We start from the raw sequence: 26159 nt of genomic DNA on the forward strand, positions 1-26159 counted from the left end.
TAGAAGGGTAACAGTGTTCCAACCAATGAAGAAGTAAATCGCCAGGCTCCTCCCTCAGCACCTCCCAGCACTTTTCTCAAATATAAGAGTCCTTCCCCGCCTTTCTGCAGGCTGATTCCGCTCCTTCCGGGTAGCCCTAGGCGTGGGGTTAACCTATTTCGCTCACAGAGCCTTCTATCCCGCGCATTTTGCTACGCTCCGGTCCCCACCGGGGGATTCCAACCTGCCGGGGACCCGATTCTGACCGTGCCCTCTCCTGTTTGTCCTCAAGGCAAGGCGTCCTCTCCGCGCCTGCTCTTTTCCACATCCTGCTAGCCCGCCTCCGCCCGACACCCTCTCTCTTACTATTCTGCCCATCGCTCGGATCCTTCTCCGTCCTCCCTTCGGAGTTGAACCCTCTCGGGCGACCCCAGACACCAGATACCCACTTTCCCTTCTTCCACCCCTCTCCAACCCTGTCTTTCCCGGGACTGCCCTCGCCCTAAGCCCCGCCCCTCTCCGAGGAACATCCCCAGTTCCAGTCTCCAAGCCCCCACTCTAGTCCCTCCCTTGGACAGCCCCTGAGCTTGCGACCCAGGCAGCACCGCCCCTCCTAGTGGCAACTGGCTGGGAATGGCTGAGGGACTACCTACTTTTTGCAGCCCGACAGAGGGTGTGTGTGTGGGAGGGGGTAAGCCGAAAGGGGGCGGGACTGAGGGGGGCGGGCCTGGACACAGGGAGTGAAAGCGAAAGCCGGGGCTAGAGTCCCGGAGATCGAAGATTTGGCAACTGGAGAAACATGGCCAAGCCTTGTGGGGTGCGCCTGAGTGGGGAGGCCCGAAAACAGGTAACGGGGAACCGGAAACCAGGACGGAGACGGGGGGGGGGACGGGGAACCCTTCTAATGGAGGCCAAGCTGGGTGCTCTAGGGGACCGAGGCCCTGCCAGAGAACTCCCCCAACCTGTCGGTAGTGCTTTCACTTCTGTAAGGTAGTTTCCAGATTCCTGCCCTTTCATCACTTTCTGTACTGGAGCAGGGACTTCCAAGGAAAACTGACTTGTGGAAAAGGCCATAGCCACAGTTGGATGGCAACCCTTTGGGGCTGGGATCTTACTCTTGTCAACTGAAGAACTCTTAAACTAACATCCGGGTATTGCTGTCTGCAGGTGGATGTCTTCAGACAAAATCTTTTCCAGGAGGTAAGTCTCTGAATTCAAGTGATTTGGCCCAGAATCTTAGAGCAATATTTGAGTGTCACAACCCCTCAGTGACCCCGAATCCACCCTAGACTTTGTCCCTACTTTCCTTACCAAGTCTACACCCAGGATGAACTCCTAATTATTGATTTCTACCTTTAATTTGACCCTCTAAGAATTCTTCCCCACTTTCCTCCTCTCTTTTGATGGGGAGGGAAAGGCATGACCCTCAAAGCAGGAACACCTCAGTCCTAAACTTGGTTCTAACACTTACAATCATGGGCAAGTCCCTTCATTTCCAAGACTTCAGTTTCCTCATTTGTAACTCAATAATTTCCAAGGGCCTGTCCAGTTTCACTTTTCACACATTTCACTGATGGTCTTCTATGGTTCCCCAAACTTGCAATGTAACCCACAGGCTGAGGAATTCCTCTACAGATTCTTGCCACAGAAAATCATGTACCTGAGTCAGCTTTTGCACGTGAGTAGTGTGGGTCCCTTCTGCCCCATCCTGTGGCCTCTCCTTTCTGCACACCCTCTTTAACTATCAACTGGGTTCAACGCACAGAGAACAATTGTGAGTTGTGGATTGAGAGTATCAGAATGGTATGTAAGGCCTGAGTCTAAATTGCAAAGCAAAGGGCAAATGGAATGTGTAGAGGGAAGGCTATGACTTAGGGTGAAGGGAAGAGGCTGGGCAGCACTGACACTGAATTCTGTGCAGGAGGACTCCCTCAATGTGGCTGACCTGACCTCCCTCCGGGCCCCTCTGGACATACCCATCCCAGACCCCCCACCCAAGGATGATGAGGTGAGGCACCCAGGGTACAGGGTTTAGACTATAAACCCAACTGAGCTGATAGCCTTTTGGCCTCCATGACTTTTCTAAAGAAAGCTTCTTTACCCCGTTCTTGCCTTAGATGGAAACAGATAAGCAGGAGAAGAAAGAAGGTAATGGAGGAAGGGGTGATCAGGGAAGGGGAAATGACACACTGACTACTAGAGGAGAAAGGACCCAAATCCCTTCTTTCTCACAGTACCCAAGTGTGGCTTTCTCCCCGGGAATGAGAAGGTCCTGGCCCTGCTTGCTCTAGTTAAGCCAGAAGTCTGGACTCTCAAAGAGAAATGTATTCTGGTAAGCCTGGGAACTGGGAGAAGTGGGAAGAGAAATATCTCCTTCAGAGATGCAAGGCCTTCATCCAGAGACCTAGTCCCAAACAAAGAAACTTCCTTCTGTGCTTTGGGTTTAGATCACCTTTGTTCTAATTCTGTTAGACCTTTGCTATTACAGTAGCACCCTTGAAATCTGAGACTGCTATATCCACTCTATAACCTCATATTGTACTGCTGTATCAGGTACACAGTGGAGATGATGGAATAGAGTGAATTGGTTTAAAGGTGTGGATCCTAGAGGGAATCTGGGTTCAAATCCTTATTTTCTCACTTACCAAGTTGATAACCCTAAGTCACTTAGACATTCTGTAACTCGGCAGGGGGGCAGGGGAGACATTCTGCGACTCTGGTGTTTTATCTGTTAAATGAGTACAGTAAGAATATATAAGTTGGGCTAGACATAGTGACTCCTAGGGAGGTTGAGACAGAATAATCACAAGATAGAGGCCACCCTTGGTCACTTAACAAAATTCTCTCTCAAAAATAAAAAGTAAAAAGGGCTGGGGATATACCTCAGTAGTAGAGTGCCCTTAGGTTGTATCCACAGTTTTGCAAAACACACACACATACACACAAACATGCACGTGACAATTAAAAATTAAATGAGATAAATAATTTATAGCACAAAGCCTGGCATATAATCAGTGCTCAATTAAATTGAGCTGTTATTAGAAAGTGGCATAAGAATCCAGTAGGTTTGTTGAAAGATTCTTCCTCTTAATGTAGGTGATCACTTGGATCCAGCATCTGATCCCTAAGATTGAGGATGGAAATGATTTTGGGGTGGCGATCCAGGTAAGAAAAGGGTGACTGAGGACACAGAAAGGAAACTTGGGAGACACAGGAGTTATGCATGAATTAGGTGGAAAGGGAGCTAATGAAGGAGATAGGAGATGAAGTATTCTCTTTGCCTCCCATGTCACCACAGGAGAAGGTGCTGGAGAGGGTGAATGCTGTGAAGACAAAAGTGGAAGCCTTTCAGACAACCATTTCCAAGTGAGGGCTGCTGCATGAAAGGCTGCAAGGACATTCATTTGGGACTGCCAAAGCTAGGCAGTCCTATCAGGGTGATGGGAGATTCTGGGAAGGGGATTTGAATATATCTCCCTGAACACAGATTGCCGTGTTATATCCTTTGCTTGTGACAGGTACTTCTCAGAACGTGGGGATGCTGTGGCCAAGGCCTCCAAGGAGACCCATGTAGTGAGTGCATAGCCCACCAGTCTTTTAGCTGACTGACTATGGGTGGGGCTGGAGGTGGGTGGGAAGAGGTCTTCTTCATGACTTTCCCAATGTGGAGAATATTAAACCAACAATATTTCTTAAATTAACAAAGAAAAAAACCCTGTCCCCTAAAAATTTAAGAAAAAATTACAGAAGAAAGAAAAAGAAAAAGCATTGCCTAGTTTGGGCTTCCACAACCATGACATTTTCTTCTGCCTTATCCTATGGGATACCCTTCCTTGGTGCTGAGTAGGAGTTTATCTTCAAGTTACCTATTCCCTATATGAGGAAACCAAACTGATAATCCAGCCTCCCATGGGACTGACTCAGCTTTGCCTCCTGTATCCCAGATGGATTACCGGGCCTTAGTGCATGAGCGAGATGAGGCAGCCTATGGGGAGCTCAGGGCCATGGTTCTGGACCTCAGGGCCTTCTATGTGAGTGTGGAATAGACTCCTAAGGGAGGTGGATGGATGGGGTGGTGCTGGAGGCTAAGAACCTAACTCCTGCTTTTCTGCCCTTCCTGCAGGCTGAGCTTTATCATATCATCATCAGCAACCTAGAGAAAATTGTCAACCCAAAGGGTGAAGAGAAACCATCTATGTACTGAGAGGGAAAATAAATGACCTATACTGTGTGATTACCTGTGGTGTGTCATTGATTTGAAGCACATTCATTGAGTGCTGAGGTGAATGTGGTGGGAATGGGAAAAAGTACCAGGAAGACAAAAATGAATTAGATGCTCATTTTCTTCTTAAGAGGTCTTCTTAAAGAACAGGGTGGAAATTGTTATATGCCATGCAGATAATCCACATTTTGGAGTATCACAGAGTTATTTCCATCTAGTGGTCTTATGAATGTTTCATGGTAAAAACACACCTGAACAGAGAACCCTTACAGAAATAATCAAGTTTTAGATAGATGGGAAAGCTCTGTGGCTGAGGTCCAGAAATACAAACCAAATGAAAATCCTTAGCTCATAGCAAGCCTGGAAAGAGAATGTTGTTTCCCTGGGAGGATTAAGGGCAAATAGCTGAACTTCTTAAGGGCTGGCAGAGGGGGAAAGTCCTTCAAAGCCATTGTGATAAAGTTAATGTATCACAGATCATTATGAGAACAATGATTTGTAAAGTTTGTTTTGTTTTGGTCTCTTTTACCCGATTTCAGCTATTTGCTTTCTTTGTAATTGCCTTTTGGTATTCAGCTCTGAAAAAGGTGGTAGAGACAAGGATCCTCTGCTGTGATCTTTGCTATAAACTCCATAGGACTGTTCTTTAACCTAGGGCCTTGTCCCGTTGTTTTTTTTTTTTTTTATGTTTATGTTTTAGTTATAGGTGGACACTATCAATTTTTATGTGGTGCTGAGGATCAAACCCAGTGCCTCACGCATGCTAGGCGAGCGCTCTACCTTTAAGCCACAACCCTAGACCCCTTGTCCCGTTTTAAAATATGGAATAAGAATGCTCCATAGCATTTGACAGTTTGGAAGTCCATCTATATCTACGTCTTTATATATATCATTTATAATAGGAGCAAGGGAGTCGGCTTTTTCCCCACCTTCAAAGATCCTCTGTTGCCTGATTGCGGGCACCCAGCTAGTTCTGAGGGGATCATTGGAGAGTTAACAGGTAATCCGCAGAGCCAACCAGCAATCAAGAGCAAAAGTCGGATAGCCCAGCCAAGAAGCGCGTGGTTTCCTTTCTATCACTTCTACGCATTACTTCCTCCTCGCCCGAGGTAAGGGCGGGGCAATACTCGAGAGCGGTCGTTGATTGGACAAGATGAGATCCTCTAGACCTATCAAAGAGCGGAACTTGGGCGGGACTCAAGCGTGTATTTCTAGGAGCCGGCGCGGACCTGAGCCTGTCGCTAGGGGCCGAGAGGAGGAGCTTGGCGTGGCGGGATGCGATCGCGACCGCCTTCTCCGCCACTCTGGGGGCGGGCTCCCGACCTAGATCTCCCTGAGTCCATCGGCTGCCTTCCAGACGTGTCATCATCACGGTCAAATCTAAGTGATAGGGCACCGGGAAAGGCCAAGCTCGCCTGCGCGGGGTGGAGAAATCACACTGATCCGGTTTACTGCGTCCCAGCAGGTCCCGCTTGTCATGGGGGAGGTGGAAATCTCGGCCCGGGCCTACGTGAAGATGTGCCTGCACGCGGCCCGGTACCCGCACGCTGCGGTCAATGGACTATTGCTGGCGCCAGCGCCGCGGGCTGGAGAATGTCTGTGCCTCACCGATTGTGTGCCCCTTTTCCACAGCCACCTAGCCTTGTCCGTCATGCTGGAGGTCGCCCTCAACCAGGTGTCACTACTGGGCACATATCCCCAACCCCGACCCTCTGGCTAGTCTCCTAACACCATTAGCTCAAGTCCATCCCAGCCCCTTGGCAGCAATGCGCACCCACAGAGCCAGCAGCATGGTTTAGTTACTGATGGCTCCTTTCCCACGACAGGTGGACGTGTGGGGCACACAGGCCGGTCTGGTGGTGGCTGGGTACTACCATGCCAATGCAGCTCTGGATGACCAGAGGTGAGTGGGGTAGTCAGAAGTAGAAGGCAAAGGATTATGGAGATTGTGGGTGGGATGCAAATGAACTAATGTCATTCATTCCATCTTTCTTTCATCAAACGCTCAGGAGCAGGGTCTGTACATCAGGCACTATGCTGGATAGTAGAATAAGGAGATATAAAGATAAATAAGAGGGGCTGCCACATGGGTGGGAAGGACAACTGTGTTTCAACAAGATGGGGCTGATCTTGCTTTAACTGAGGTTTCACCCAAGTGCTGCAAGAACACAGAGGAACCCTAACCAGCAACTTAGAAAAAAACCCCTTGATATATGTAATTATATATATGTGTATATATATACATCACATATATAAATCAAGTTAGAAATACTGTTTTCTAACTTGCCTTTCTCCCTCACTTAATAAATATTTGACATCTTTTGATCTCCACACCAAGATCTGCTTTAACACAACAGCTATAGTATATGAATATGGATTTCCCATAATTTATTTAAACACTGAGGTTATCTCCATGTTGAGACTTTTCTATTACTACAGTTAATTTTTTTTTTTTTTTTTTTTTGTGGTGCTGGGGAATGAACCCAGGGCCTTGTGCATGCGAGGCAAGTAGGCAAGTACTCTACCAACTAAGCTATATCGCCAACCCCTACTACTGTTAATTCTTTATAAATTGACTGTCTTGGTTAACATATGCTAAATATTACACTTTCAATTTGGATGGTTTATGCCAAATTACCCTCCAAAAGACCACCTTTGATTTCTGCTCTCACCAGCAGTGTCTGAGCACCTGTTTCCCACAGCACTCAAACATCAAGCAATTCTTCATCAAGCATCCAGCAGGCCCATCCCCCTCAGGCCAGCTACAGGGAAAGTCCACAACTACGACCACATCTATGAGACCTGGGAAGCCTAGCTCAAATGGATGGGGTCTGCCCACAGTTGGCTGCTCACTCTGATCTTCCCTCTACACAGCCCTGGGCCCCTGGCCTTGAAAATTGCTGGGCGAATTGCAGAATTCTTTCCTGATGCAGTACTTATTATGGTGAGGCTTGGGTTTCAAGATGGGGAGGTGGAGAGAGTCAGGAAGGAGATCCTTGAAACTCTTACCTGCCCTTCTTTGTCCACCCAGTTGGATAATCAGAAACTGGTTCCTCAGCCTCGAGTGCCTCCAGTCATCGTCCTAGAGAACCAAGGTCTCCGCTGGGTCCCCAAGGACAAGAACTTGTGAGTGCCCCACTCCCTCCACCTCATCTTAGAAGCCCAAGGTTCCTGGACCTTCTCTGTCCTTGGTCTTTCTTCTTCTCAAAACCCAACTTCTCTTAAGTCAGTGTCTGGCCCCACTGTCCTGCTGTTTGACTTCAGTGGGGTTTTCTATTTCAGAGTGATGTGGAGGGACTGGGAAGAGTCACGGCAAATGGTGGGAGCACTACTAGAGGGCCGGGCCCACCAACACCTTGTGGACTTTGACTGCCACCTTGATGACATCCGGCAAGATTGGACCAACCAACAGCTGAACATTCAAATTACCCAGTGGGTTGGTTCCACAAATGAAAATGTCTGAGCTAGGACCAGAGGGTTCACGATCCAATAAAGAGACTTGGGCTGGTGGGCAACGGTATGACTATATTTATTGTGCCTGGGAGGCAAAGTGAGGAAGATACCTCAATGGTAGGAAGGTAAGGGAAAGTCTGGAATCCCTGGTAAAAAGCTGGAAGGTCTCTGCTGTACTCATCACAGAATGAGAGAGAAGTCTCTCAGTAGATCATTCCCTTTGTTTCTCCTCGGGGCTTCTTGAGCTTCTCAAAGTTCTTCAGGATGATGTCATATAACACAGCCTATACAGCCAGAGAGGAGTGAGGGTCAGTCACATGGTTCTGTACCCCACTTCTAGCCTGTGGAGAGGCCAAACTTTTGTCATTGTTGACACTTAGCCTGCAAGGTCAGGGAGTAGATGACCTAGGAAAGGGGTCTGCCCACCCCTGCCCAGCCCTCGCCCCCTCACATAAGCGTTGCGGATCTCCATGACCATCAGCCGAATGTCCCGATACTCTGCTTCATCCAACTCATGGACCAGCTGCCGATAATCACCCTGTGGAAACTCAGGGTCAGACCTGATTTGAAATGTGTACTTCCTCCATGCACCCTGACCTGGATATCACCTACCACATGGGGCTGTTTAGCTGCTTTGGTAACTGCATCACCACGCTCAGAGAAATACCTGTGGATAGGAGTATTATGTATGGAGTGGAAGAAGGAGAAAGCCCAGGCCTCTTTCCCCAAACAAATAGAGTGTGTACAGGGGTGCAGGTGGCTGGTCACTTACTTAGAGATTTGAGTGTGGAAGCCTTCCAGCTTGGTGTGAAGGCTAGTCATCAGCTCAAATACCTTCTCCTAGGGAAAGAAAGCATGGTTGTGGGTGTGTGGGGTGGTAGGGAAAAAGATATACAAGTTATACAGGAAGATTGGGGGTAGGGTGATGCTCTTACCTGGACAGCCACTCCAAAATTATTCCCATCCTCAATCCGAGGTATCTGTAGCTGCAACCATGTAGTGACCTGAAGGGAGGGAATAGCATCAAAACCACATCAGCTCACATCCAATTCCAGGATCCCATCTTTCCTTGCCTCCTTCATTTGCTGTGTCCTTTCCTGCTGAGACCTAGCAAGTGCCATGCCCTAACTGTTGGACCAAGAGCACAAAGGGTTTCACATGAAGGCAGGAGGGTAGAAGTGGGAGGGCTCACCAGGTTGAGTTGCTCAATGACATCCTTGATTTCAGGTTTCAGACGTTGCAGGAGGACCACAATCTTCTCATTGCAGTTCACTGGGCCACAGGGAGGACCTAGAAAGTGAGCAAGGGGTCAGTTACATGGCAGCCTGTGTGGAAAGGAATCCTTTGGAAGGAGCTCCTGCAGTTTGGGACCCAACTCTTTTTCACTACATAAATTTCAAGTACCTTTGTCTTCATCTTCCCCTTTCTTCTTCTCATCCTTATCTTCCTTCTGTAGGGAAAGAAGGGCTCTTTGGAGACAGGACTAAAGCTGATGATTTTCCCCATGGTTAGGCCCCTCCTCCCAGGTCTCCTAGCTTGCCTCCTGCTGTTTCTTCCGATCCTCCTTCTCTTTGTCCTTGACTGGATCAGGCACTGGGATGTCTAAAGGGGCCTTCAAATTGCTCAGGTTGGCTTCATTGAGAGCTGGTTCCTGGGTGCAGGATTGGAGGAAGACTGGAGATGAGGATATCCCTCTCAAGGCCCACCAGACTCTCCTCTTGGCCCCCACTCTCTAGTTCCCTGCCCTGATACCTTTAAAAATGCATCCAACTCAGAAATCTTCTTGGGGAAATAGCTCCCGAGCAGGTTCTCTGTCTGTGTGTGAGGTGGGGGTGGAGGAGGATGGGGTTCAGATTCAAATGCCTTTACAAGGCAGTGAGGCTGGGGTGACACTGCCCAGCAAGGGATGGCTGAGCAGCAAGAGCTGGGTAGAGAAGGGTTGCTGATGGGGCAGGTCTTACCTTGGTACACAGATCTTCACGAAACACATCCACCTGTGGGGCACAGGCAACACTTCAGAAAGGTGGCTTAAGGCCAATGTATTTGGGCACAGTTAGAGTTGTGTGAAAGATGGAGTGGATCCCTCCAAAGTGACACCTGAAGATGGGGGATGGGTCCCTGTGAGGGTGGACTGGAGTGGTGGAGGAGGGGATCTCTGCAGACCTGGATATGGGGAGGGTGAAGTGGATCCCTGTGAAGCTGGATTTGGGGGATGAGAACATTCCTGGCAGTGAACGGTGACAGGTTTGCGTCTCTCTAGATGAAATGCAAAGGCCCTGGGGTCGCTTGGGTTGTGTGAGGAGGAGTGTGAAGAGAGCCCTCTGTCAGTGGGCTGGGACGGAGTGTCCCACAGAGTGAGATCTGAAGCCCTTTCTAAGGGAAAGACCACGGTGGCAAGGGCAGGTCTGGCGCCCCAACTGTGTGTGGCCCCGGGGTTCTGGGCCAGTGGACTTCCCCTCCTGTCCTGTTCTCTGCTTCACCTCACTCCGCTGAAGCATGGCCACCTCGCCTCTCCCGGGGCTCAGGTGCTTGGGGCACGTAGCCCCCACACAGGTGGCGGCTGGGCAGCGGGCCAGGGGCCGGGGGCGGGTCAGGGGAACCCTCAGCGTCTCCGAGCCACGCCTCCCCAGTGGCCTGTGCTCCAACCCGCGGCGCTCACCTTGGCTTGGGCTTCAGGCTGGACCCTGAGTGTGGCCATGGCCGGGGCGAGGGGCCTCGCGCCGCACGAGGAGCCGGGAGTGGGCACCAGGAAGGGAAAGCGAAAGCAGCGCTCGCTCGCAACCCGCACGGCCTTCCTGGGTACTGGGGAGTGGAGGGACTGGAGGAGGCGGGGACTGCCCGGGAGTGGGGCGGGGCGGGGCGGACCGCGCAGGAAGGCAGCTGAGGCTGGGCTCCCCCTAGAGCCCCAAAGGAGTGCTTCCTCCCGGTTCCTCCGCCTCTCCGCCCTGGTTCCCGCTTCCAAGGCTGGCCTTCCAGTCTCGCATCTCCCCCCCCCCCCCACCCCGCATCTCAGTGCCAGCCTTCTGCCTCCGCCCCTCCAGCCTCTCTCTGCCCCGGCCTCCCATCTTCCTTCCTCCGCTACCGGCTCTGTTCTTCCCCTGCTCGGCCTGGAACGATAAACCTTATTTGGTATTCTTCTATTTTTTTTTTTCTAAAATGGAACAAAACCTGGCATCTCTTCCCTAGCCTCTCCAGTATGGTCCCCTGGCTACATGGGCATCCTCTGTCCCACCAATCCATATTCAGACGTTGGCACCATGCCTACTTAAGCCCTTATCTGCTCCCCTCGGGACCGGAGCTGCAGACTCCATTCCTCTATGACCTGCTCTCGCAGAGCAACAGGTTTGCGTCTCTCTAGATGAAATGCAAAGGCCCTACCTGACACTTGTCTCCCCTTCAAGTTCACTTTCTATTTCTTTCCGCCTCATTCATTACACTTGCAAATACTTGGGTTTTTCATTTGTCTTCCAAAGGCGTCTTGTTCATTTCTGCCTCAGATAATTTGCCCTTGAGAAACCCTTTGCCTCAAACACCCTTCCCTTGGATGTTGACATTCAATTATCAGATCAGCTGTTTCCTCTTCAAGGAGATCTTTCTCCATTATCCCTTATAAAGTACTTCTCTCCAAACTTCTGTTATAAATCAGTGTTCTAGTGCCTTCACAGCACTTATCTGTGATATTAGCCAGTTTGTGGTGTGTGTGTGTGTGTGTGTGTGTGTGTGTGTATGTGTTTGTGTGTGGTTAAGAGAGGGTAATGTATTGGTTTAAACTAGGGCTAAGCAATCTTTTTTCTTTCCTGTAAGAAATGAGATGGTAAATATTTCAGGCTTTCTGGGCCTTACTGTGTCTGTAGCAACTACTCAATTCTGCCATTGTAACAGAAAAACAGACTATATAAATGAATTAGTGTGGCTAGGTTCCAATAAATATTTATGGACACTACAATTATAGTTTTATATAATTTAAATGTGCCATGAAATGTTATTGATTTTTTTAGCCACTTAAAAATGGAAAAATCAAAATAAATAAAGCCTGAATAAAGATATGAAATAATAAATTTGGTGGATAAGACTGGAGGAAACACATAAAATAGCTAATGTACTAGGAGCTTGGGGCAATTGTTTGTTCTCTGTATAATATTTTGTTTTCCTGGTGAAGTTGTATGTATATATAATATATATTATATACATTATATATTATATAATTATTTTTATGTTTTATGTATACAAATCTGTAAGGCCTAATTTCAGTATTTGATACAACATGAAAAAAGTTTATTCATTATAAAGTGGACCTGGGAAGATGTCAATAGTGGCATATGTTATGTGTTTTGTTTTTCACTTTAAAAAGTTAAGCTTAAGTTAAACTACTCTAAACTGGGCCCTTTCACACAAAGTTGATGGGAATAAAACTGATAAAGGTTTTTGTCAGGCAACAACAACAACAACAAAAAAATGGAAAAATCAGATGCAACCATACATGACTGCAATCTCAGCCGCTAGGGAGGATGAGGCAGGAGGATCAAAAATTTGAGGACAGACTCAGCAACTTAGCAAAGCTCTGCCTTAAAACAAAAAATGAAAGGGTGTGTTCAGGTCAGTGGTAGAGCGCCCCTGGGTTCAATCCCCAGGGAGCTGGGGGAGCGGGAAGGAAACCACTTTTCGTTCGCAGGCCATACAACAACTGGCCACAGGAGGGCAGTAATTGGCTAATCCCTGGTTTAGGGCACAGCCATTGCACCGTTATTGCCTGGGTTTCTATTCCTGTCTCCTCAGTATCTGTGAACAAATTACCTAGCCTCTGTGCCTGGGTTTTTGCAATTGTGAAAGAGGAACACTATTAAATCAACCTGATAGTGTTGTTTCGAGGACTAAATGCATTAATTTATATAAAAACTTATAGACATTTAGACATTGTTAAATAAATGAGCACAGAGATGCCCTATGAGGAAGACAGAGATAGGAAGTGTTCCTTTATGGGGTCTCCAGAGAAGCAGCCCCTTGAGGATAGTGGAGAGGAGATTTAGTGGAGAAATTAGAAAAAATAAATAAATTAGGCTGGAGAGAAGCACCTACTTAGGGAGGGTGATATACACACCTAAAGACACTATCACCTGCCTTAGCACCACCATCCCTTGAAACCACAGCCCCAGAGAGCCAGAAGTCTGCAGATCAGGGAACTGAAAGGACAGCAGGAGGAATGGAGGTCATGTACAAAGAAGGATATTCAAGGCTGATGACAGAAGGAATAGTTGAGGAGCCCCAGTGACTATCAGACCCCTTTCTTATCCTTACCAGGACCCAAAGGAACAATGAGAGGAGACAGAGCTAGGCCTGATGTGCCTTTATTTCTTTTAGTTATGCTTGCGGCTAGAGCGGGGGTGAGGGAAAAGCCCATGGCCTGGGCTCCCTGGAGACCAGGGCTGATGATACCAGCTACCATAGGTAAGGTACCAGGCAAAGGTGCCTACCGCGGCACCCACCACCTTGTGAGTGTACTGGTGGAAATAGATGACAGTACAGAGCAGCAGGAAGTTCCAGAGGCCCAGCAGCAGCACATTGAGCAGGAAGACCAGGCGCAGGGGGGTGCCAGCAGGCAGCCCATGGGCCAGGTACTTGGCAAACACTGCTGCTTCCTCAGCCATAAGCAGACAGCAGAAGGTGAGCAGGAAAGTGTGGGAAGAGACGGTGTAGCCCCGCCACTGGTGGCCTGCAGCCAGGCAGCTGCGGCGGTCAGGTAGCTCGTGAAGCAGCAGGCCCTGGGGCAGAGGCTCGAAGCAGGAACCAGTCAGGTCCTCGATGAGCAGGAAGGCCCGGCCGGCCCCCCTCCACACTGCTGCCCCCACCACCAGTCTGCTCAGGTGCCTGGCAGTCACTGCCACTCGCCGTGTAGCCAGGAACACCACCAGCAGCACAAAGCCCCCCAGGAAGGTGCATGTCCAGCCCCAGGCTGAATTCACAAACTTGCTGTGGGCAGAGAAGAGAGAAGGCTACTGAGACCCCCCAGCCTCACCTCCCCATCCTGGTCAGTGTTCCCATCATTGGTCTGTCCCCAGTTCTACACATCATCACTGGTTCTCCTGCCCATGTCCTTTATAGCCCCCAGTCATTTAAACGTCACTATCCCTTTAGAGGACCACTGAGCATTCTAGGGCCCACATTTCCTCTTCAGTTCTACTCCTGCCCCTGCCCTGTACCCCCACACTGTCCCCCTCCCCCTCCCTCTGACCTTCTCCTCAACCTCCTATACTATTTTTAGAGTTCAGACTGGCAGCAGAACAGAAACCTAGAGAAAGGAGCTGGGATCCCAGAGTGTAGGGAGCCGGGTCCCATGCCCTTATGTGGACTCACATGTTGAAGAAGTTGCCGTGGCTGGCGAAGATAGTCCGAGAGTTGACATGGAACTGTAAAAGGGGCCCAAAGATGACCACCGCTGCCAACCAGGCATGGTAGAGGCGCCGTAAGCAGGGGCTTCCCAGAAGGCGGGCAGCCTGTTCACTTCCAAAGTACAGCAAGGCAGAGGCTACCCAGAGGAGCACCTTCACCAGGCAGCCCAGCAGTGCCCGGATTCGGGTCCCAGCCCCCGGCCCTGCCCCCACCACCGGCCCCCGCTCCATGTTCCCTCCCCTCCCCACTAACTGCCTGCTCTGCTGGGCAGCTGAGGAGGGGCTGATGGGCCCCCCTCCTCGCCGGGGCAAGGACAGGCAGTGACAGGTGTGGCAGACACAGGGCAGAGCCCTGTTGGCAGCTGGCAGGCGGGGGAGAGGGGCGGGGGGGGTAGTAAGGGGCCAGGGTGAAGGGCTGTCACGTCAGCAGGGTCCTGGCCTCGGGTGTGTGATAGTGTGTGTCCTGACAGCAGCCTGAGTCCTTTCCTATTAGCCCTGTGTCCTTAGCTCCCTCCAACTACATTCTAATTCATGTCTCAGGACCAGGCCTACTGTTCAGGGCTGTCATGTCTACAGCCTGCTTGAGTGTGCCTGCCTTAGTTTGGTCATCCCAAATCCCTCTACTCTGTACCCAACTCCACAGGGAAATAAGAGGTCATGAAGTTAAAACTAACCAAATTTTAAATTTTAACCAAATCTGTGTCTGCCTTATTATCAGTGTGGTCTAGTCCTTCTCCTGGGGTTCTGGGAAGCAAGGTGGGTGTGCACAATAGTGTCCCCTTCAGGTTGCATAAAGCCTATCAACTGTGGTGTCCACTTCAGTGAACTGTGACCCTTGGACTGAGGGGGCTCTAAAGGGTTAATTTAGCCCAGGGCTGCTGTGCAAACCAATGGTTGTGCAATGAATGCACAAGGGAGCACATCTGATGGGGCACCATTTGTGTTTATGATGATGACCAACAGAAGAAATTAAATGTTCTGAGAAAGGCATCTTGTGTGAAATGATTAGTAGCCCAGGTTAGACTCTCAGAACCCCAAAGATGAGGTTTATTCTCAGGTTACAGGGGCACAGGTGACCCTAGAAGAAAAAAAGAAATCCTCAGTCTGGACAATTCTTCAAAACATTAGGTTTACTCAGGTGTGACAGTGAATACCTATAATCTTACTGACTAGGGAGGCTGAGGCAGGAGGATGGCAAATTTGAGGCCAGCTTCAGCAATTTAGCAAGGCTCTAAGCAATTAAGTGAGACCCTGACTCAAAAAAGGGTTGGGGATGTAGCTCAGTGGGGGTAAAGCACCCCTGGGTTAAATCCCTGATACCCCAAACAAAACAAATAAACAAAATCTTTAGTTTCAGTTGGATGTGGTGGTACAAGCCTATAATCCCAGTGATTTGGGAGGTTGAGGCAGAAGGATCCTAAATTAGAGATCAGACTCAGCAACTTAAATAAAAAATAAAAAGGGCTGGAGATCTAGCATGGTGGTAGAGTGCCCTTAGATTCAATCCCCAATACCAAAATCAAACAAACAAAAACTTTAGGTTTTGTCCTCAACCAATTACCCTGAGCCTCAGGGTTGCCAGTCTGGGCCTCCTAAACCCACCACTGGGCTGGAGCAGCAAGAGAGCAACTGACCCAAGAAGTCCCTGTTATTCAGTAACTATTTCAAGATCACTTTTTTTGTCTTCCTTCTTCATTCCTCAAAACTGATGGTGGGCTTTCAGAGCACAGTAGAGGCCCATGAGGCAGTGAAATAAATGAGCAAGAAAGGTTCCCCAGGTTGTGTCCTAACAGTGACTTTGACTTTGGGAAAATCTGCCAATCCTTCTCTGTACTCAGGGCCCTCATCTATAAATTGATCAAGATAGATTAGATAATCAGTGAAGTACCTTCCAAATCCTAAAATCCCAAACTTCAACAGAATGGCCTTCATGTCTCTTTGCTCAGACACTATAAGAATTTTGACGACCTACAGACCTCCTCACACATTTTTTAAGTTGGACATGAAATGTTCCATTTGTGATTCTAAATAGTTGAAAAAGACATAGCTTCCAGTGTATTTTATCTGCTGACATTTGAAAATAAAGCTATCACTTTTCTTTTTCTTGCAGTACTGGGGATGGAACCCAGGGCTTCATGTATGCTAGGCAAGTGCTCTACAACTGAATTACATCGCCAGCCCTATATCACTCTTTTAAAGGTGTCCAGTACAATCTAAACACTACAGTAATGAAATATCTCATCATTATCCACTTTAAAAACATGTGAGAAGATATTAAATCAGAGATCATATTTCTTTTCTATATTCCCCACAGAATTTATCTTAATGTTTTTATGCTGGAAAGTCTTTTATTGGCCATTTGTCACATTCTTTGCAAAAAAGCATATGATTTAAAATTTAATTAAAAAATTTTCCTGTGATCATTAAGTCCTAAAACTTTTTTCCTTCTGGACTGAATTTGCATTATAATTGTTAGTAGTACAAAATATACAATTAGTATTAAAAACAGTTTACACAGTTCAATAACTTAAAATTATACTGAAAATGCCTGAGAGGATGGATGGTCCCTGAGACCTTGATCAGATGAGGCTTTGGGGATACTGATTTTAATTTGCCTCTTAATTTGGCACCCTGGAATTAATAGGTTCTGGGTGAGCTGTGAGGGATCCTGGGGGTGAAGTGATGCAGGAGGACTGAAAGGGCAGGTGGGAAAGGAGATCTGGCATGATAGTTTCACACTAGGTAGATTAATCTAAGGAATAAGAACATGTAGAGGCTGAGGAACTGGAAAGTTATCTTTTAATAGTATCTATTTGGGGCCAGGCATGATGGCTACTCCTGTATTCCCAGCTACTTGGGAAGCTGAGGCAGAAGAATCACTTGGGTCCAGGAGTTTGAGACCAGCTTGGGTAAAGTGGTGAGACCTCACCTCACAACAAAAACACCATACCTAGTCTGGCTCTTAAATAGGTACCCCTTTTACCCTTTGCTGTGAGAACCCCTGGAAGTGTACATCTGGGTTTCCAAATTGCCTTAGAGAGCAAGACATGCTGTGGGGAAAGATCTCGTCAGAGCCAGATGTGAAACAATCTCACTCAGCCTTCAGTTTCCTCTGAGGCCTGAAGTTCTGAGTGGTAGGCATCCAGATGGGGTTTTCTCTGGCTCTGTGTTCACTCACCACCTCTTATGAAGACTGGAGCAGCTCCAGAACAGAGCTATTCACAGTATTCCTGGGCTGTAACAAAAACTGTGCTTATCTTCTGCTGTCTCCTGGGAAGTTTCTGAGTTTGACAGGAAGACCCTGTTGCAAGGCTCAGTTAATAAACAATTTTAGCATTTTCTTTTCTCATAGGGTGTCAAAAGGATGTTTTCTTCTACTGAGGAGCATACCTGAAGGCTTTGTAGAAACTGTTAAAGTGAGAGGATAAAAGAACTAGATATGAAAAAGAGACAGTGAGCAGAGACACTGAGCCAGGTTCCCACAGAGGATTTATTGAGGGAGCCAAAGCCAGTGAGAGGACAAAGGAGCCCTATTTCAACCTTCTTCCTTGAAGCTGCTGACCTCCAACATGACAGGACTTTCAGAAAGGTAGGGCCTGTGCCATGTAGGGCTGCGTGAAACTTTTGGAGACCCCTGCCTCTCACATCACAGCCTGTCTAAATCCAAAGACCCAGGCAAGAGAGAAGACATAATCTTCACCCCAGAGTGCTAAGGAAACACCTTTATCTATCCTGCCCTCCCCACCCCCTTAGACCTCAAGAAGAAAGGCCAGGACACCTGGCTCTCTGACTGGCCAATCTAATCCTCAATGTGAAGACCTGGGCAATGGGCCTGGCTGACAGGTTAATTTACACCTGTCCTCAGGTATCTATCTAGGAGCAAACACCTAACATCATAACATGATTAAAAACACTCAGGACAGTTCTCTTGCTGGCAGAAGTCCCACCAGACCCTGGCCAGAGATAGGAACCCAAGCCTACTGGGTGTGCATACATGAGAAGACCACCTGGCCTTGTGGGGTGGATCTTCCAGGGCTAGCCAAAAGCCTGGGCTTTCGTTTCTTGCCACCCAATTCCAGAGATTCCTCCAGACATTCCCCAGAAGAGAAAGAGGAGGAGAAAGAGGAAGAGAATTTGTTGAGAGGTTCACCCTGTAAGGAGCTGGATGTCTGATCTACTGGGGTGAGGAAAAGGCCGTACAAGAGCGGAGCACTGGGGTAGGGGCACTGGTGCGTTCCTCTGTCTCTGGCATGTCATCCGGGAAGTACTCAGCCTGGCGATACTGCCACAGACGCAGGTTCCCGTCCCACTGCAGGGCAGAAGGTACCAAGTAGTCAGGGGGTGCTGCCCCTTCCCAGGTCTAAGTCCCAGTGCTGGTCCCTCAAACTTGCGACCTCACCGAACTGCTGACAATCTTCTCTTCAAAGGGGTGCCAACTGACATCACGCACACAGGCCTTATGGTTCGTCAGCTTCTTCACGATGTGGCCACTGAGGAGATCGTACACTGTCCGGGAAAGCCAGAGTGGAGAGGAGCTGCCACAGACCTTTAAGGCACCCACTGGCTCCCCAAAAGGTACCAATGATCTAACTCTTGGGCAACTTCCCATTTTCCCATGGGAATGGGGTTATTTTGGATTCCTTCCCCAGCTTAGGTTGAGGCTATGGTATGTTGGTATCCCTGATCCTCAGCTAAAATTCAAAGGCCTAACTTAAGAAAACAGTTGCCTTAAAGCTCTTAGCAAGATACAGACAGTGGCAAAAGTGAATTCTGCACCTGCTTGTCCTTGGCTGGACAGGGTGCATCTCTCATTTCTGCATGGGTCTCTGTGTACCTACCTAGGTGCAGCATGCTGTCAAGCTTTTTCTATCTATAGTTCTGCTTGTGTTTCTTTTTGTGCATTCCTCCTGCTTCAGTGATTGCAAGTCCTTTGCTACTTGATGCTCTCTTTTTGTGTCATTCTTTTTGCCTGTTTCCTCCTACCTTTCATCTGTAACCCCCCCTTTCCTTGACTAAGAAAACATAACAAACTATATTTTTAGTAATCGATTATGTTTACTGACTAGAATTCCATGTCCCTTTTCTTAATTTAAAATGCTCACAAACAGAATGTTTTTTATTCTCTGTTTAAGCCTCCCCTGCTCCAGGCCAAATTAAATTTCATTAGGAGTTGTCATTTGGCTTTTTTTTTTTTTTTTTGGTTGCTCTGGTTATATAGGTGGAATGCCAGAGAAACATTCCTGCTCTTCCCAAGCCCCCTGTTCTGACACAATCCTTACCAACCACTTTGCCAGTGGAGCAGCCACTATAGATGAACTGCTGGCCTGTGCTATGAGTCGGGGAGAAGCGGCAGCGGATGAGGGTATGCAGCACCCCATGGCCTCGGTAGGTCATCAAGGAGCTGTCCCCTGGGAGCTTCAACTTCCGCCAGGCTGGGTAAGGATTCATGGAAAGCTCTAGATTAGGGAGTCTGCTTCTGGATTGTCCAGTTGTTCTTAGCAAAAACTCAGAGACAATGGTCTCTCTAGTCTCGAATTTTTTTTTTTTTTTTTTTTTTTGGGCAACACTAGGGATTGAACCCAGTGCCTCACACATGCTAGGCAAGTGCTCTACCATTGAGTTATGTCCCCAGCTCTCAAATATTAACTCTTTCCCCACCCAACAGTCAACAGTGATCAATATACTTTTATATTGGTTGGCTCTGGGTGATCCCCAGCCTTCAACCATGGGAATCCCTGGATATCCTCGTGGGCCAGTGAATCAAGGGTTAATGCCAAGAAAAGGGGGTTGTGATAGGGCTCCGGGACTCCCGGGCTACAGATGAATCCATTGAGCCCATGCCAGACCCTACCAGTGATCAAGTACTTTAATTTCCAACCCAATTCTTAAGTCTAAATCTCAGTTCTTTCCATTTTCACCTTTTTTGGGCACCTGCTGCCAACGGTAGTCCCAGTTTTGCTGGGTGGCAGCCTGGCGTGAGGCTTCCATGCCTTCCCGGCTGGAAAAGCGTCGGATATCCCAGAGCTTGATGGTCTGGTCTTTGGAGTTGGAGATGAGATACCGGGCATCACCCTATGAATCCAAAGATAGATCAGAGTTTGCCATGTCAATACCTGTTAATCTAGTTCCCTGCTCTAGCTGAGGGGTACGAACCTTTCCTTTTCTGATTTTGCTTGCCTCTTTCTTCATCCAGGTGAGTTCATCTTTGATGCTCTGCTTCAGATCTCACCCCCTGGTTAGGTTTTTCCTTTCTTTTCCCAGGGTACTGATTGAATATCCTATTTTATTCTAGATTAGATGTCCTCTACTTTTCTTGTAAAGAAAACCCTGCCTGCTTCTTAAGGATTGGCAGATATGAGGGAGCTCATGTTTCCTAGTTTAAGCCCCTTCTCTAAACTCCTGCTCTTGCACACCCCAGCTAAATGAAGAGCTTGTCAAATACCCATACCAGTATCCTTCACACCCTCCTGGGCAACCAGAACTTTAGTAGCCTGGCTTTGCTGCCCTGCCTCTCTGCCCACCTTGCTGTCAATGAATGTGATGCCATCCTGGTGTCCAGCCAGTGCACCCACGGGCTTGGGGTCATCCTCCCGCATGGTGCGTCGATCCCACACTTTGCAGATGGCATCATCTCCCCCAGAAAACAGGATCTGGGAGCTTATATCAGCAAAGGCCACTGCATTCACATCATCTTCATGAGACTCAATCTAGAGGAGAAGAAGGCTAACACACTTAAGATTCCTTAAAATAGGTCAAAGACCAGAAGACAGAGGCTATAAGTCTCAGGAATAATACCTGAAGGGTGCGCCGGTTTTGTTCTCGGTCAAAGACATACAGACAGCCATCATTGGCCCTGAAAGGGAAGGGATAAGGAGGGTGCTAGAGCCATGATTGAGTGGACCAATTTTATGTATACTCTGGAGAGTCCCGCTGAGAAGCTTTATTGAGGGTCAAGCCCTTGTCTGTTCCTATACAGGAAGTAGGACAAGAGTAAGCTTTGTTTTCAAGGAGACTTGAGAACTGTCTCCTCATGTTGGGAAAATGGTGAGCAAGAGGGGAAGCAGCTCATAAACCCCAACTTTAGAGAAGACTGGTTGTTTTCCATAGCTAACAGTTCAGCCTCTGTGACAGCAGAAGTGATCTCTAGCAGAACTCCTCTATCTCATTAATTGAGGGGGACATCCCCCACAAACACTTACCCCCCAAGTATTTCTCGTCCATCTGAGGAGACAGCAATGGAAAAGACAGCAAAGCGACGCTCATCTGGTCTGAAGAAAGCAAAGGAGTTGTGTTGGGTGGACTACCCTATAGCTTTTGTTAATCTACAGAGAATCTGACAAGGATTATAAAAAAAAAAAAGAACAAGAAAGCCTTCCGATACATACTAGAATGCAGACCACCTTAGTGAGAACCTATAAATAATCCTGTAACTGTCTATTTCACCCTGGTCTTCTGGCTGACAATTCCCTCCCAGGAATCCATGCAGAGAAACTTGCAACCAGTATACTTTTCCCTCTAAGCGGGAGTTTCAGTTCAAGAGGTTTGCTCCTGGGGAGACTTCCTTGAGAAGTTTCTAGAGAGTATGATGAGAAAGAGAAGCCAATACCTTAGATCCAGGGCAGTGTGTGTGTCTCCTTCCCCATAGATATTGCAAATATGAACTAAGGGAAGCAAGAGAAACAAAAATTTTTCAGGGCTGTGGACAGAATGTGGAAATGAAGCTATGGAAGACACAGGAAAAAGGTAAGGTCATCAGAGCACCTTGAGAGTGATTTTCTCAGGACAGGACATGGAGTCTTGTCTCAGAGAAAGATGCATGGAGATCTCATATTCTAGGCTGGAGACATAGAAGTCTGGTGTATACTCACTGTAATCAGACCAGCTGGAGTAGAGGAAGTGGTTCCCATCAGGGGTGAAGGCCACATCCAAGACGCTCCAGCCTACATCCCGGGCCTTGATACTCTTGAATTTATGGAAACGGCCATATCGGCAGTCATACAGTCGGATTGTCTGGTCTGTGTAAGTAGGAATCAGGCAGAATTATGGAACACCTTTTTTGTACCCTTCCTAGATCATACCTCTCTCTCAGTGTCTGTAGACTCTTTCCTTTATCATGGGAAGCAGGTGCTAACTAAGCATCACTAAATTAGGTTCTGAGCTCCATGGTCTATGACTTTCTGTCCTCAGTAAACTCATTCCTTGTTCCAGAGAAAAGCAGTATAATTATAGGAGCTGGGTCTGGTACCTTGGCAAGCAGACATGAAGATTTGACCATCTTTGCTGTAGATACCACAGAAAGCCTTCTGTGAGTAGGTATCAGTGAAGCCCAGACTATTGGGCAAGAAGCTGGGGAAGCAAAGTGAAGGGTAAGTGGAGCTCAGAATAAGAATTTCAGTTAGCAGAATGTAACACGAGTACAAGCACATTATTCCCTTTTACCTTCAGCTATTCCACCATCCTTTAAATTTCTATACTTTTCCATTTTGTTTATTCTCAAAGCCTCAACCCCTTAACTAACCTTAATAGCTCAGAAGATCCTTTAACACCTACCCCTTCAATATTAGGAGAAAAGATCTATCTGGCCCTTAGAATCTCTCCACCAAGCCCCATACTCACTGAGACATCACTCGAGACCGTTCTCCAAGGGAGAAGCTTCCCCGGTGGCAGAGGCCCCGTTCTCTCTAAATGGAAGGGATTGGGGAATATTGCTAGCAGAAATAGAGGGCCACTTCAGTCATACCAACCCTCTCCTCCAAGGAAATTGTTTTTGCTACTGAAACAGACACCATACACAGTAGTCTGTCCAATATGGACTAACTCTCTAGCCCCAGCATTTGAGGTTTCCTTGCAAAGTTTGCTTCTTTTTTCTCTCTGGGGCTAGCAGAGCTTCTGGTTGCCTAGCAGGTCTGCTGCTAGGCTAGCTGGAGGTGGAGAGGCCTACCTGGTGTAGCATTCGAGGAAAACTGTTCTCCTGGGATGCCTGCCTAAGTCCCAGCCGCCCAGTGGCCAGCTCCACCTGTGTCTTGATCTCATTGCATTCCAGTTCCCGGGTGTCAGGGGTTGCATCCACTGTGAATACCAAAAAGAAGTTTCTGGGTCTTCTAGCCCCAGAAGACAGCAAAATTATGCCCAAGCCCACCCAATATGGCTGAATATATACAGGGGCTATACTCCCTCATTTCCTCAATTATCCCATCCTCTTTTTCTTTTTTTTCAAATTAACCTATTATCCTTCACCAGAATAAAAAAGGGTTTCCTAGTGAAAAATCTTTAAACATTAAGGTTTTGGTCTATCTTCTTACCAGGTGGATTGTATCGGTCTCCGAGACGACCATCCCAGGCACTGTCATGCTCTTCCTCCGAGTCCGAGAGGGCCTGGATGAGTTGTAAATTTGCTGCACCTCCTCCCTGCACCAACCTCACTTGGCCTCTGTGGAGAGACCCCCCCATTATAAAGGAGGGGACCCCTTTCTCCAAACCAACTAAATTCAGAGTCAATAGCTATCCAGCTCTTACCTTTGGTACTCATTTTGACGTTTGAGGCTAACTAGCTCTTGGCTGTTATTTTCAGTCTCCCGTAAGACACTGTAGAAAACTGATTTGTACTTTTGGTGCAAGAGCAGAGAACCCTAACATGCTGTGGAGGCTGACCTACTAAGCTGACCTCTCCAAGAACTAAACAGGAGAGCATTTCCTTCTGAGCCTCTGTTAGAGGAATCCAGCATGGTACACAATATTATTAAGGGCTCTCAAAGTTTATCTTCTAAGGAGCCACACACAAAGAAACAAAGCCAGCTGCACCCTTTTCCAGTCAATTCCTGGTGGTTACTCCCTTCAAGGCATTCTTTCCTCAAAAACAGTGTTAGAGTTTGGGGCTGGGGTTGTGGCTAGTGGTGGAGCACTTGCCTAGCATGTGTGAGGCACTGGGTTCAATCCTCAGCACCACATAAAAATAAATAAATAAAAATAAAGGTATTGTGTCCATACAACTAAAAAAAATCTTAAAAAAAACTGTTAGAGTTAGGCCAATTTAAACTTGTTTTTCAAGTAAATCCACATGGTCTCATATCATGTGTCAATTACTTCAACATCCCCCTCCCCAACTCTTTACCTCTCAAATAACTCCTTTCCCATCAATGCCCCCTTTTTTTTCTTTCCTTTTACTTACATGGAAGTTAGATCACATTCTGTAGTTATAGCCAGAGAAATTCCCCTAAGCAGCCCCTTCAACACAAGAGTGGGTCCTTTGTTCACTGGCTCCAAGTAAGAACCACTCTTACTGGGCATGGAGCTGAGTGCCATGGGTGTGCAGTAGGGAAAGGCTGCTCGGTTTAAACAGAACAGCGTCTTGGACTAAGCTCATTCCCCATCCTCTGTAATTTTCTTGCCTAGAGTTGGGATCAAGGGACTGTGGTGGCACCTTGTGGAGCCACACCAGAGAGTAAGTTACCTGCGAAGGAGATAGGCCAGTACCTGGGCCAGATCCACATCTTCATCCTCCTCTTCCTCTTCCTCGCTCCGACGCAGGCCAGCCCCTCTTCGGGACAAGCCCTCAGAGGGGTCTCCAGACCCGGATCCTGCGCTGCTGCTGTTCCGAGAGCCCATCTTCTGGTCACAGCATCCTTAGGTCCTGTGCAGAGGCTCCTTTTGTCACCTCCTTGGGTTTGGTGAAAGCAAAGTCTGCTCTAGAAAGACCAGGGTCTCCTGAGTTGATGGCAGTAGCTATCTCTAGGAGGGAGACCCTTCTTAGTGACTGAGATCCCGTCTCTTTAGCCTATGACAACTCCCAACGCCTCGGGAACACAAACCTTCCCCAATCCTGTGAGCAAAGAACGCGGAGTGAAGCTTAGGGTGCGACCTTAACTCACAAATAAGAATCCTTTCAAGAGGAATTTCTCAGCTTCCTACCTCAAACTCACCTATCAAAGTCCCCTGGGGGGTGGATTCCCAGGTAACCCCTCCGGTCAACCAATCAAAACCACTCGCGGAAGAAAGCGCCCCACTAGCTTATCTCATCCAACCAATCAAAAGCCTTAGGACTCAGAGACCCCCCGACAACCCCCTTACCGACCAATCAGAGTGCTTTCTTTCAGGAGCCGGCAGCAACGACAGCCAATGAAGTTAGAAGTCTGCCTAACACCCCCTCCTTCTTTGCCTCACGCCCACGTGGTGTTCCGGGGGTGTGTACACCAAAGGGGAGAGGAAGCCGAGAAGCACCTCCCACTGGAGCCGGCGGGTACCGCCCCGTGCGGGACCACCCACCAGCCAGGAGCGGAGCGGTCGCAGGACCCGCGGAGGCGTTAGGCCTTGTTTACACCGACTGCTGCCGCAGCTTCCGTCAACCGCTCCTCCGTCACGCGCCTCCTTCGTCATGCATCTCCCGGCTTCCCCGCTGGCAGGCTGTCTACGTCACGCGACGCTCCTGATGGCTCCGCCCCCTGGATCTGCTAACTGGACCGCCGAGTACGGTGATTGATAGGTGGGCGGGAGGAAGTGCGTGACAGAGGAGGGGCATTCACTCTTGGTGGAGAGGACTACAGGGAAACTGGTAGCTTTCTGCTTAAGAGATAGCGGAACTAGACGTAATGACTGGGTCACAAAAGAATCGGTTGATGATTAGCTACTGAGAGGTATTTTAGCGAGGGATGCAATTTACCGTTGATCCCTAAAGATCATTTGGCCTTGAACTTCTTGGACACTGCCCCGGAGCCTCCACTTTGTCCCATCCCCCAGCGTTCTCTTTCGTTCTCTTAGCCGGCCTAAGCTCCATCGACTCTGTCCTAAAGAGTGTCCGACGCCTTTACGTCACAGATGGGGGACTCAGACCCACACCTTCCTTCTGGGTTTAGCTTGTGGAAACCTTTTTCTTGTAGGAAGAGCCTTTACTAGACCTCCCCCTTTCCGCTTAGTCCTTTTTAGACGATCCCTGGCTTCCCTCTGCAGTCTTTGCAGACACTCCCTAATACACCCTTCTGTCTCCTGGGGCCTTTCGGGTGCCGTCAGTTCCCTGAGACGCTCCCTTGGCCCGTCAGGATTTGCCGATCTTCCCTCTGTTTTCGCGGAGCGGCTCAGTACCCGGCCGCGGGTTCGGGGTGTGCACGCGCGCCGCCTCCTACCCT

General features: G+C 48.3%; 5 protein-coding genes across 15 annotated transcripts; 2 read left to right on the top strand and 3 right to left on the bottom strand.

The window, feature by feature from the left end:
- Positions 1–134: 134 nt before the first annotated feature.
- On the top strand, positions 135–4213 carry PSME2 (proteasome activator subunit 2). 2 transcript variants are annotated; one of them, XM_081289298.1, is made up of 11 exons: positions 135–271; positions 1147–1179; positions 1595–1657; positions 1901–1987; positions 2097–2127; positions 2214–2311; positions 3076–3144; positions 3278–3345; positions 3498–3552; positions 3924–4010; positions 4103–4213. In XM_081289298.1, exons 3-11 carry the CDS (start codon positions 1634–1636, stop codon positions 4181–4183), a joined length of 600 nt encoding a protein of 199 aa, XP_081145424.1. In that variant the 5' UTR covers positions 135–271; positions 1147–1179; positions 1595–1633; the 3' UTR covers positions 4184–4213. The 2 variants fall into 2 exon arrangements, with proteins under 2 accessions (XP_081145424.1, XP_081145423.1); XM_081289297.1 differs by lacking the exon at positions 135–271 and adding an exon at positions 278–826.
- A 987-nt stretch (positions 4214–5200) lies between these two features.
- Positions 5201–7716, top strand: EMC9 (ER membrane protein complex subunit 9). 2 transcript variants are annotated; one of them, XM_081289300.1, is made up of 5 exons: positions 5201–5876; positions 6028–6104; positions 7076–7145; positions 7260–7327; positions 7484–7716. In XM_081289300.1, exons 1-5 carry the CDS (start codon positions 5679–5681, stop codon positions 7662–7664), a joined length of 594 nt encoding a protein of 197 aa, XP_081145426.1. In that variant the 5' UTR covers positions 5201–5678; the 3' UTR covers positions 7665–7716. The 2 variants fall into 2 exon arrangements, with proteins under 2 accessions (XP_081145426.1, XP_081145425.1); XM_081289299.1 differs by having other exon boundaries at positions 5244–5876; positions 7233–7327.
- PSME1 (proteasome activator subunit 1) lies at positions 7715–10670 on the bottom strand. The gene is made up of 11 exons (XM_081289301.1): positions 10314–10670; positions 9616–9648; positions 9407–9469; positions 9195–9305; positions 9059–9104; positions 8847–8944; positions 8590–8658; positions 8427–8494; positions 8267–8321; positions 8106–8192; positions 7715–7938 (listed from the first exon to the last, which is right to left on the bottom strand). Exons 1-11 carry the CDS (start codon positions 10350–10352, stop codon positions 7858–7860), a joined length of 750 nt encoding a protein of 249 aa, XP_081145427.1. The 5' UTR covers positions 10353–10670; the 3' UTR covers positions 7715–7857.
- Positions 10671–12983: 2313 nt separating this feature from the next.
- Positions 12984–14321, bottom strand: FITM1 (fat storage inducing transmembrane protein 1). The gene is made up of 2 exons (XM_081291629.1): positions 14006–14321; positions 12984–13621 (listed from the first exon to the last, which is right to left on the bottom strand). The coding sequence occupies exons 1-2, from the start codon at positions 14269–14271 to the stop codon at positions 13009–13011; spliced, it is 879 nt and encodes a 292-aa protein (XP_081147755.1). The 5' UTR covers positions 14272–14321; the 3' UTR covers positions 12984–13008.
- A 3190-nt stretch (positions 14322–17511) lies between these two features.
- DCAF11 (DDB1 and CUL4 associated factor 11) lies at positions 17512–25413 on the bottom strand (the record flags this gene model as incomplete). Of its 9 annotated transcripts, none has more annotated exons than XM_081291620.1 (15): positions 17512–18349; positions 18440–18546; positions 19320–19472; positions 19959–20112; positions 20562–20747; positions 20836–20893; positions 21240–21308; positions 21647–21701; positions 21909–22055; positions 22286–22386; positions 22657–22721; positions 22982–23109; positions 23343–23470; positions 24514–24725; positions 25258–25413. In XM_081291620.1, 15 exons carry the CDS (start codon positions 25411–25413, stop codon positions 18215–18217), a joined length of 1854 nt encoding a protein of 617 aa, XP_081147746.1. In that variant the 3' UTR covers positions 17512–18214. The 9 variants fall into 9 exon arrangements, with proteins under 9 accessions (XP_081147746.1, XP_081147752.1, XP_081147748.1 ...); XM_081291626.1 differs by having other exon boundaries at positions 24491–24697; positions 25112–25405; XM_081291622.1 differs by having other exon boundaries at positions 24491–24697; positions 25108–25405.
- Positions 25414–26159: the final 746 nt, after the last annotated feature.

The sequence above is a fragment of the Spermophilus citellus genome, assembly GCF_964194105.1.
Source record: "Spermophilus citellus genome assembly, chromosome: 4".
Classification (NCBI taxonomy): Eukaryota; Metazoa; Chordata; class Mammalia; order Rodentia; family Sciuridae; genus Spermophilus; species Spermophilus citellus.

Excerpts from the sequence above, each read along its gene's own strand:
- FITM1 (XM_081291629.1), bottom strand. The coding sequence starts at position 14,271 with ATGGAGCGGGGGCCGGTGGTGGGGGCAGGGCCGGGGGCTGGGACCCGA. Across the intron at positions 13,622-14,005 it reads CACGGCAACTTCTTCAACAT|CAAGTTTGTGAATTCAGCCT; the intron begins GTGAGTCCACAT and ends CTCTGCCCACAG.
- PSME2 (XM_081289297.1), top strand. The coding sequence starts at position 779 with ATGGCCAAGCCTTGTGGGGTGCGCCTGAGTGGGGAGGCCCGAAAACAG. Across the intron at positions 1,180-1,594 it reads GACAAAATCTTTTCCAGGAG|GCTGAGGAATTCCTCTACAG; the intron begins GTAAGTCTCTGA and ends TGTAACCCACAG. Across the intron at positions 1,988-2,096 it reads CCCCACCCAAGGATGATGAG|ATGGAAACAGATAAGCAGGA; the intron begins GTGAGGCACCCA and ends TTCTTGCCTTAG.
- EMC9 (XM_081289299.1), top strand. The coding sequence starts at position 5,679 with ATGGGGGAGGTGGAAATCTCGGCCCGGGCCTACGTGAAGATGTGCCTG. Across the intron at positions 6,105-7,075 it reads GCAGCTCTGGATGACCAGAG|CCCTGGGCCCCTGGCCTTGA; the intron begins GTGAGTGGGGTA and ends CCCTCTACACAG. Across the intron at positions 7,328-7,483 it reads GTCCCCAAGGACAAGAACTT|AGTGATGTGGAGGGACTGGG; the intron begins GTGAGTGCCCCA and ends TTTCTATTTCAG.
- PSME1 (XM_081289301.1), bottom strand. The coding sequence starts at position 10,352 with ATGGCCACACTCAGGGTCCAGCCTGAAGCCCAAGCCAAG. Across the intron at positions 9,470-9,615 it reads GTGAAGATCTGTGTACCAAG|ACAGAGAACCTGCTCGGGAG; the intron begins GTAAGACCTGCC and ends CCTCACACACAG. Across the intron at positions 8,495-8,589 it reads ATTTTGGAGTGGCTGTCCAG|GAGAAGGTATTTGAGCTGAT; the intron begins GTAAGAGCATCA and ends TTCTTTCCCTAG.